The 10,795-nt window shown below is 50.9% G+C and overlaps 1 protein-coding gene across 1 annotated transcript; it reads right to left on the bottom strand.

Annotated features, from left to right (window-relative positions):
* Window positions 1–685: 685 nt before the first annotated feature.
* On the bottom strand, window positions 686–9,796 carry KLHL40 (kelch like family member 40). The gene is made up of 6 exons (XM_035554441.1): window positions 8,651–9,796; window positions 5,267–5,427; window positions 3,286–3,393; window positions 2,245–2,430; window positions 1,563–1,709; window positions 686–797 (listed from the first exon to the last, which is right to left on the bottom strand). Exons 1-6 carry the CDS (start codon window positions 9,794–9,796, stop codon window positions 686–688), a joined length of 1,860 nt encoding a protein of 619 aa, XP_035410334.1.
* Between the last annotated feature and the right edge of the window lie 999 nt (window positions 9,797–10,795).

The following is a 10,795-nucleotide window of genomic DNA, read 5'->3' as shown; positions in this document are numbered from 1 at the left end:
AGCTCTTTACATCTCTTCAGTCCAAAGTCAGGATGGAGATGAAGAACCAAAACGTTTTTCTTGTCATTGCAATGTCCTACGAATTTCTGCTGCCCATGCTCACATGACTTTTTTCTTTTAACTGTCTCATCCCAACAACCTGCATCACTTGGGAACTCATCCAAGTCCCCCTCAAGGTCTGACCTGCACCACTAGCCTTCGCCTCTTCCTTTTCCTCTCCAAGGTGGGCTCTAGCACCACACCTCAGGTGAGGAAATATATTAGAGACCCCTTTGTCTGGGAAAACATCAGCTTAGTTCCTTCAGACACACTTTCTGCCTCCACTGTTGGTTGGGGAGGTTCAACAGTGGTTGAGAAGATTGGACAAAACCTGAAGTGGAACAGAAGTATAATCGTTTTGTTCTGGAGTAGTTCATTGCTCCATGTTTGTTACTCTACCCCAGCTCCATGCAGGTTCTAGGGTCCTTCTGTAGTTATCTAGTGAGCATCATGAAATTCCCATAATACCTCAAGATAATTTTCCCCCTTTCCCATTTGACCAAGTAAAATGGTACCAATCACAGATGCAATGTCCTACACAGTATCTCAAGAAACCCTGCCATGTCTCTGTGCTACTAAGCATGGCCTCACCTCCCCCCGTCCCTCCTTGTCCCAGGCCCCAGGGGAAGAAGTAAATCCTGCCCCACTACATCTTCGTTAGCCGCAAAACGTTGAGGCGCACGGGAAGGAAGGTGGCACCAGAGGCGTACTGGATCTCCCGGAGGACCCCTTCCCACTTCTTCTGCTCTTCATCATATCTGGGGAGAGACAGAGGGAGAGTTGCGGTGAGGAAAGCATCTTCCCTCCCCACTTCAGCTGCTCTCCATAGTGGTGGGTGGCCTGGTGTGTGGTGTGGTGTCCCACAGAGGATATTTGGCCACTGGGGGGTAACATGGGGACTTTCAGCCCTGGTATGCTTTGGTTCAACAGGCTAGAATGTGCAGATATCAGCTCATGGTCTCGCAGGAGACACCATTTCCACTGGAAATGGCTTGATGTCAAGATTGAACATCTCTGGTGAAGGCCAGATGCCTGCTGAGGGTGCTCTAGAGCCACAGAGCCAAACGACAGGAGCTAACCCCGCATTAGCAGCTGTCAGAAAGCGTTTTCTGACCGCTCCTCTGCTCCCACGTAAGACAATCTCATTTCCATCCTGAGCACTGGCTCTTCCCGGGGAGAGCGCTCATTGCACAAACACGGCTTTGAGCCAAAGGGGAGGTCTGGAACCAGCTCCAAACAAAATGTCAGTTCAGGAAAAAGCTGAAGGAGCAGATTTTCCCTGGTATGTTGCTGTACGAGGCTGGGAGAAATCACTGAATTGCCTAACGTGCCCTCCAGCACAGCACAGGCCAAACATCTCACCCAGAGCCCCCATGCTGAGCCTTCAGCCTCGTGCTGAGGCAACAACAACATGCTGAAGGCATCAGGAAAGATAGAAACTATCTGTTCCCTTGGTGGTTTTCGCTGAGTAACGTCCCCCCACCTCCCATGCCACCACGGAGAGCCCCAGGGAAGGTCATCACCTCCAAACATCGTTCAGCTCCGTTGGCACCAGCTCTCCCGACTCAGTCTCCACCGTGGCGAAGCCCCCGAGCAGGTAGAGCACCCCAGCCAGGCTCACCAGGCTGACGGAGCTGCGCTCCTGTGGGAACTCGGTGAAGGTGTCCCACCTGCCATGTCGAGAGAGGGGACACGTTAGGGCACCCTGCCTCTCCCCGTCATCATCAGCAGCAGAATTAACTAGCGGCAGATTAACTTGTGTAGGTTTACATGGGATGGGATCATACACTGCCTGGTACTAGAGATGTTTCCATCATCGCAGCTCAACTTCATTTTTCTGTGAGTAGCTGAGCTGTGGTGCTCACCCAGCGTGGACCAGCAGGTTCCAGGGGCTGGATGCAGCCACAAGGCCCACCCCAAGCCAGGGAACACGCCTCTTGCATAGGGTGAAGATGATAAGACGAAGCTACAGCCCTGCAAAGCACCTAAGGGCTTGACCAGGTGGTGAAACCACTTTGAGTGCAAGCCTGGTGGGATCCACAGCCCAACCACAGTGGTCTCATTGATTCCCAGTGGTCTGAGAAATACAGACTGGGAGAAACTGGTATCAGGAGTTGCAAACAAGCTCCTCCTGAAGGGTTGGAAGCTGCTTAATGTACACCTACAGCTGGTAGCTAGGCCCTGAAGGTGTGCTCAGGTACATACTTGTTGGTGGCAATGTCGTACACTTCCACCGAGTTGGTCAAGCCAGAGTCGGTCACACCAGCCGCCACGTAGATTTTGTCTTTGTGCACCGTGGCTCCAAACAGCGAGCGGGCAGTTTTCATGGGAGCCAGCTCCTTCCACTCGAACTTGTTGGGGTTGTAGACACACATCTTCTTCAGGCACTTCCTAGAGAAAGAGGAGAGAGGAGAGGAGGCTCGCTTGCCTGCCCAGGGGCAGCTTGGCACCACAGGAGTTTGGGGATGGCTGTTGGGAGGAATGTGGGTCTCTTGGAGGGATTTTGGTACCCTCTGCATCAGCTTTAGGGGATTTGCTTGGGTGTGCACTCAGGCATGACCATGCCCAGAGACATTAGGTGTGTGTATAACATGGCATGGCTGCTTTGGGAAAGGAATCCTAGAAGCTCAGCATCGTGTTCACACAGCTGGGTAAAGGCCCTGTGCACCTAAATTCCTCTCAGGACCTTGCAAGCAGCCTTCAGACGGTGTTTCAGTGCTGCTGTCTCAACATGACCCAGCAAAATATCATCATTAAGGTCTCCGTTACCCAGGACAGCAGTGTGATGTGTGTGGATGTATGCACGCCCACATCAGACCGTAATCCTTTCAGAGCAGAACCTCTTTGCTGGGTTATGGCATGTTTGCTCTGCAAACACTCACGCTTCTGCCTTGCGAAGCAATCCCTGCAACGCTCCCCGAGAGCGGCAGTTTCTGCAGGAGGGCAGAATAGGGGTGAGGTTTGAAGAGGTTTTTTCACCCTCGTTGCAAGCATCCACTTGGGTTTAGCTACTAGGATCATGCTTCTCCACGGCAGGTCAGAGATGGAACTCCCATGATGTTCACTGTGCCCTGTAGGGCTCCTAAGGGCTTGGGAAGGGCAACAGCAACACAGACGAGCTCAGAGGGAAGTGGCTCTATGTCTTGCATGCCATCCAACCTCCAGGCTGGGGAGGTACCGACTCATGCTCTGCCCTCCCTCTAGTTCGGGGGCTGACTCCTTGGTTTCTCTCGGTTTTTGACTTACTTGTCACTTCCTTTGCCGCCAATGATGTAGACGAGGTCCTTGTGCGACACCACCGCGTGGCCATAAACCGCGTAGGGGAGGGAATCGGCTTCACCCCACTTGAAGGACCTGGATCAGGGAAAGATGGGAGGCAAGAGGATTTGTAGCTTGCTGGGTGAGGCCCAGAGCACAGGGCACCCTCCAGACCTGAAGGTGAGTGCAGATCCTGACAAATGGAAAACAGAGTATCTTAAAAATATGAGTTTTCCAATGAGGTAATGCTGAACCAGTAAATTTTGTCATTTAAAAAAAAAAAAAAAGGAAGATAAAACATAAAACATGCCAGATGCTTATGCTAATGCTCATCCTTTTCTGCAGCATCCTCTACTTTTGGGCTTTGTGCATAAACAGTGCCTTCTCCTAGGGCCTCACATCATTTACAAGCATTACCAGCCAAATACAGATGCGACAGAGATTCCAGCATTATGTAAAAAATGAAAACCAATGAGACTTGGGGGTGCAGTATTCTGAGGACAAATTTCTCCTTTTTTTTTTTTTTTTTGCCATGACCTTTGATTTTAAAGTGCTTGGTTTGCCAGCAGCCACCAAGGTGGTTACATCCGCATTTTGGAGTACGGGGTTGTGCTGAAGCCTCTGAGCTAGACCCAGGGCAGCTGAGCTGAGGACGTAGCTATAAGACTTGGAAACCCCAAAGCGGTGCCTCTGCTAGGATACCCACTGCTTTTCCATGGCAGACCCTCCAGCTCTGTCCACAGGCGGGGCTTTAGCACACCTGCGGTCTTTATTTTTACATCCTTATTGTTTACATTGGGTAGCAGTAGCCCCAAATGGAAACAACTAAAATTTGGGGACATTTGTGGTGATCTGGACCCAAGGGAAGGCTCATCATCAATTAGACGGCTACGTTCAGGGGGCAGGTATACAGGCACAAATAGGGCTGACCAATTTCTCAAGATGTGGCTGTTGATGTCCGCGTTGCTTAGAGTCATCCTCAATTTTCATCCATGTAGGGTGTACCCCCCAAGACTTGCACTTTATTTTACCTAAGAATGGAGATGCCTGGGCTCTGAGTGCTTTCTAATTGCCCAATAACTCTGGGCAAACTGTTGCTCCCATAGACCAGCAATTTGTCCTCTCCAGGTTTGTTAGCGTTGAATTTTTTACCTAAATAACACCAGAAATAGGAGAGGTGTTGATCATCTCTCTGCCAGCTTCCAGCCAATATTTAAGCCACCCCTGGGCAAGTAGCAGGAGGACACGCAATATGTCCCAGAGGGGCAATAAATACCCTACTCTGGGGAAATGAAACTGGTTTCAAATCTCTGCCTATAAAACAGATTTTGGAGCACACAAATCTAAATATAAGCTGACCAAAGGCTTGTTAACAACTACCACTGTGCCTCTTTAGGGCAGAGAGGAGCACTCTTTGGATATTTCTGCCTCCTGCGAGCAGAACAGGATGGTCAGTTTTAATATAGCTCATGACATAACATGGTTCAGAGCCCATTGTGCAAAAATAATCATATATTCAGCCTGATATCAATCAGGGTGGGCCATTCAGTGCCACATCTGAATAGTTTCAAAACAAGCTTTCCTGTACAAAAACCACTCCCTGTGAGACCACAGCGAAGGTCACCAAAACTCGAACCAATGGGCAAGAGCAGAAGGAAAAATCTCCCCTTGCTCCTCCGTGCAGGTCCCACGTGAGCATCTGCTAAGTTCAGTCCTTGATAATTTAATATCCCAGTTATGGCTCCCACCCTGGGAGATTCAATTACAATAAATGAAGCAGCTGGAGAGAGACAGCTCGGAGCCCCAAGGTTCATCTCAAATCGCTCCCCGTGGTCCCAGCATCTAGGTGCAGAGTTCAAGCCCTGTCTCTAAACCTGGTCCCTGGAGAACCGGAGTCATTTTGCACGGCAGCTGCCTCACCTTCTCCTGCCAGCCACCTCCTGCCCCTCGCTCACACGTGGACACTTACAGCCGGTCGTAGCACAGGACCGAATCCAAGGTCTTCTCTCCCTCCTTCAGTTCTTTCCCTCCGACCACAAAAATGGAGTTTTCTGCCTCTCCCAGGCCAAAGAGGCAGCGAGGGGAGGGCAGGGGGGGCATGCCCAGCCAGTCTGCGTCCAGATGGTCGTACTGAAAGGAAACACATGCTCGTTAGTGTGTGCTCTCCCGGCATCTTGGCTTAATGAAGAGCCAGAGGCTAAGAGCAGGGCTGTTCCCATGTGCTGCTCATCACCCCAGCAGGCACTTTCTGCCCATGCCTTGCCCCTGCTGCTGCATCTGGTGCAGGATGGGGAATCTCAGTGCAAATCCAAGTCATACATCACCAGACGTGTTTTATGACAAGGCGTAAGAGCAGAGATGCATGAGCAGGAACGTTTTCTGCTCCGTACACCAAAGCCTTGGCTTGGAACAAGTTTGGTTGTTCTTGTCCTTGTGCTCTCCTGTCCTTGGACAGGAGAGTCTCACGTTGGACCTATGAAAAAAATAGTTCCTGGGACTGGAGGAGCTGAAACACTTCAGTCTTAGGAATTTTTGCCCGAACCTCTCCAGAAATAGCACATGCCGCAGTATTTCATCTTGTATTTTCTGTCTCTGCCAGGTAAGAGTGTGGTGTCAGCAATGCTGGCTACACGGGTCACTGTCTTGAGCAAGCAAAGAGTAAAATGCCTTCTGCTCCCACCAACTCTCCCTCTTTTTGGCAAAGCTCAGTTACCGTGTTCCTCCTCTGCTTCTCAAGATACTGATGTCCTCTACCACCTTGGTGTGAGAGATGAAACGTGTGTGTGTCTGCCAGAACAAACGGTATTTACACGATACCCGTCTACCCAACATCTACACGGCCTGATGAAGCTGAGATGGTGCTGCAAAAACCAGAGCTCTTGATGCTGACCACGGTGTGTCCATCCCACCCCACAGCCACGGAGATTAATCCATACAGTGCCAGTAGATCAAACGGCAAAGTCCTTGGACATCTATGGACCAAGGCATTACCCCACTTCCCACCGGGAAAAAAAAGACGTGAAAGATTATGAGACAGCACGGGGCTGGGAGCTCTTTGGACATGGTGGGACCTGCAAACTGGGGCAATATTTTTAACATATCTTGGCAGCAGAGGGGGGACATCGTGTGTTAAGCCTGGGGTGACCTCTAGCAGCCTGTCTGGGGGGACTCTGCATGAGGAAGCTGGGCTGAAGCACTGCCCGAAGCATCGTTTGCTGGGGGCTCGGGCCAAGGAGCTCCAGCTTGCTGGGCTGCCTCCAAAACTCAGCCTCAGCTGGGGGCCTGTGGCTGTTGTCTCTTTGTAAGCTGTGGCCCACATATTTGTTATTTATAGCGCAGACCCAAGCAGCCCAGTCACCAGAAGAGTTCCTGCTTCTCGATGGCTTCAGCATTGTTTTCAAGGCATAAATCTTAGAAGTGACAAATAAAGGATACCCTTTTCCATCTGGAATGTCAACGGAATCATTTTGTTCCTGCCAAAATGTGCAAGGCCTCTGGGATTTATCAGCATTTATATACATTGGTTCTTGTCCTTAAGTCTAAACTATCCCTGACCTAACTCTCAGCAGGAGGAACACGAAAACAGAGAGGATAGAAACAGAGTCAGAAGGTGCAAGATGCTGCTGCACTGACACCGTGGTTCAAGGGCTTGTCACACAGCTGCCTGCCTACATCTGTGTGAAATTTCAGCTGAAAAAGGCTCAGAAGAACATTGTATTCCTATACAAACTGTGACCTACGTAAGGGCACTGATGGAAACAAATCACACCTCCACGGACTGGCAGCACCTTCCAGCCCTGGGACATGTCTGCTCTTCCCATGCAGGAGTGTCACAGCAGGCTGTGAAGGCACCTCTGTCCGCTTTTTGAGGGGAAAGCAGCTAAAAATGGCCATGAGGTGCCCCATTAGGGAGCTGCAGACATCAATGACATCTTCCCCTCCTCTTCTCCAGGCTGACCAGACCCATATCCTTCTCGTCTCCAGCCCTAACCATCTTGGTGGCCTCTCCTGGACCCACACCAGTACCTCAATGTCTTTCTTGTAGTGGGGGGGCCCAGCCTGGACTCAGCACCCAGATGTGGGCTCACAAGTGCCTGATTAAAGGAAAAATCACTTTCCTTGACCTGCTTGCCACAGTCACGGTAATACAACCTTGCTTGATCAGCAACAAAACAGGTGGGGTATTGATCTTTGGACATAGCTTGTTTGCCTGCTCTGTGCTGCTAACTGATGGAGCTGCCCACATCTGCTGTGGTCAAAGCTCCTGCTCAGCACAAAGAGCCATTTCCCTCAACACTCCCACTGCCTTTCCCCTCCATCCTACTTTCCTGGGCCACTTTCGTGGTTTCTTCCCACTGACTCCTCATTTCACAGGCTGCATAGGCTCCAAACGCTGCCCCTTTCCAGGTGAGGACACATGGTGTGGGTGCACAGCCCTACCCATGCAACGACTCAGGGAAAGGACCAAATTGCGTGTCTCAGCGTGGGACCTCCCCTTGCTTTATCCTTTCGATGCTTTACTGCTTCCTCCGAAAACAGATGTGAGCCATGGGAGAAATACAAAAGGATTTCTGGGTATAAGGGAAGGATATAGGATTTACTGGATTCATACAGGGTCAGCAGGAAGGGTAGGGGCCTTGTGTTAGCTCCCTGCGGGGAAGGTGCTCATGGCTTACAGCCCAGCCTGGGCCTCAGACCGCTCCCAGCTGAGTCTGATCGCAGCTTTGGTTCTTGCTCAGTTAGAGCAGCTACTTGTCTTGTGGGAAATCCCAAAGAGGCATCACACTGTGCCTTCCTCTGCACAGAATGGAAACGGCCAAGGCAGACTGAGCTGAAACTAGAACACACCCAGGGACAAGAGAAGCATTTGAAAAGGGACAGATATTGGCAGGTAGGGACGTACCCCACATCCTTGGAGTGTTCTCTCTGTGGCCGTAGCTGTTGCTGTTCCCTGTGTTGGCATCTGGCAGAGTCTCTCCTGTTTTGCTGGGGGTTCATACCCAGAAACATGAAGCTGAACAAAGCTGAATCCAGCCCTGATCCCACTAACCTTCCAGTTAGCGTGCCTTATGGCAGCAGGGCTGGACCATATGCGTTGTTCAAAGTGACGCCCTGTTCAGGATTTGGATCAGGAAGGCTTATTCCTATCACATTCCCTCCTTCCTCAATGACCAGAACCCCCTGTCAGTGAGATCTCCACTAAAATATAATGATAAGAATCTATAGTAAAGCAACTTAGATGTCTCACCTTCATTTACAACCTTCAGTTTAGCATCACATGACAATGGATATTACTGGCATCTGGTGGTGCTCTTAAGTGGCCAAAGAAACAAAAAAGAAATAAAGCTGGTACCTGCAGGAAGTAGGAGCTCATGGGATCCTCTTTGCTGTCCTCGTTGTAGTACAGTCCTCCGACAATGAAGATCTGATTCTCTTTGGTCACCAGACTGACGTGGTTCTTGGGGATTTGAGCAGACAGGGAGGCAAAATAGCACTCATTGGCAGTGGGGTCATAGGCCACTGCTCCACTGTCACTGACCATGAAAATGAGGTCCTGGAGGAACATGCCAAAGCGCATCGTGTCGTTTAGGATCCCTGGAAGGGCATCCTCCTCTGCATCTTCCTCCTCCTCTACTGCTCCATTGACAACATTATCTTTTGCCTGCTTTTCACTGCTTTTCTTCACTTTCTTCTTCTTCACCACAGTGAATTTGCCTTGCTGGGCATCCTTCACCATCTGCAGTTTCTTGAGCAGTTCTGGGCTGGACTTCACCACGGCATGCTTCTCCACGTGGTCCTTGATGTAGTCCTTGGACATGAGGCGGAAGCGGATGCTTTCAAAGATGACAGGCAGGGCCTTCTGCCGGCTCTCTCGGTCCTTGGTCCCCACCCACTTCATCACCACTTCGAAGACAGTCTCCTCTTTCTCGATGTTGAGGGAGTCACTGGAGATGATGGCAATGAGCTCGTCGGGTGAGAGCTGGTAGAACTCCTCATCGCGGGAGACCAGCGCAAAGCGATCGCAGATGAAATCCCGAGCTGCCACAGCCAGCCGGGCACAATCCAGCATCAAACCCAGCCTGAAGATAGCCAAGCAGTTGCTGAGGCAAAGCCGCTTCTGCAAGAAGGACACGCAGACGGTGAAGATGGAGGGGATCTGGAACATGTTGGCCACGGAGAAGATGTCCTGCACATTCTGCTCTGTGATCTCCAGCTCAGAGGTGTAGATATAATGGAGGATCTTGCCCATGACATCTGGATCAACATCTTCCAAGCTGACCTCCTTCTTCTTGCTCTCTTCCATGTCTGAGAGGAACATTGCCCGGAAATATGGGCTGCAAGCTGCCAGCACCAGCCGATGGCAGGGAAACTCCTTCCCCTTGACTTTTAAGACACAGTCCAGAAACTTATTGTGGTCCAACATGTCCTTGAGTCCATCCTGGAGGAGAGTTTGCTGGTAGAGACGCAGTTCTTCCACTTGATCGAAAGGTAAACCCATAGTGCAGAGTAAAAGCTCTTTTTTTCCCCGAGGCTTTCACCAAACCTAACTCTGTATTTATGAATATATCTGTCTGTGTGCCCCTGGTAAAGAAACTTACTCAAAGCAGGGCTCGTGGGGCTCCCTTGCTTCCAGCCTGTCAGCGCACAGGGAATGTGAAAGGCTCGCTGCTATCGCAGCTGTCTGTGTACTTCAGCTTCCAGCGCAGGGCTTTATATATAGCCGCAGCGCTACAAAGCTTAGGAATCCATATTGGAGCATGTGTAAGCCGATCACCCTCTAATATGACACATTGGACAAGGGGGAAGGGAGGGGACGGGGGGGAACAGCTGTACTTCCAGCCCCGATGCTTCAGGAGCGGCCTGGCAGCCCATGAGTCACCGCGGGGGGGACGCGAGCTTCTGCCGCCGTCCCATGACGGAAGACGCGTGCGACCCCACAGCACGGCCGCCACGCTTGGGGAAACATCCTCCAGATGAATCAACCCCCCTAATCTGCCTGCTGGGTCATGAATGGCAGGGCTGGGACCTTCTCCTAACACCACTGAATGACTGCTCCGAAACCTTTTGCTGTGCTAAGAATAGACTGTGAAGTCAACGCTGGAAAGATGCAAGAAGGGAGCGTCTTGTGTGGGCTTTGTGGCACCCATGAGGCCAAAGAGCTCATCCCCAGGGCTGCTTTTCTGCACAGGTTTGTCCTTTATTCTCGTCTGGAGTCACTTTTCGAGGCTGGAAGGGGGTGGGGGATGAAGGTGAGTTATTTATTTACACCCGTGTATGGGGTATGAGACCTATGTGGGAAGTTACTAAAAAAGTCTCACCAAAGGAGGAGACCCCAGGAGTCTGGGGGAGGAATGTCCCTGTGGTGCCTGCAGTATGAGTGTAGGCCCCACCAGCACAGTCTCTGGACACCTCACCACTAATAAATCCACCTTTTCCACATTTTGGTGGTGGAGAGAATGTCTGAGGCAGATCCAAAATATAGAGACCCCAACAGTGG

The sequence above is a fragment of the Cygnus atratus genome, chromosome 2 (genome assembly GCF_013377495.2).
Source record: "Cygnus atratus isolate AKBS03 ecotype Queensland, Australia chromosome 2, CAtr_DNAZoo_HiC_assembly, whole genome shotgun sequence".
NCBI lineage: Eukaryota > Metazoa > Chordata > Aves > Anseriformes > Anatidae > Cygnus > Cygnus atratus.
The sequence above is the reverse complement of the archived record's forward strand: the minus strand, read 5'-3'. Positions and strand labels throughout refer to the sequence as shown.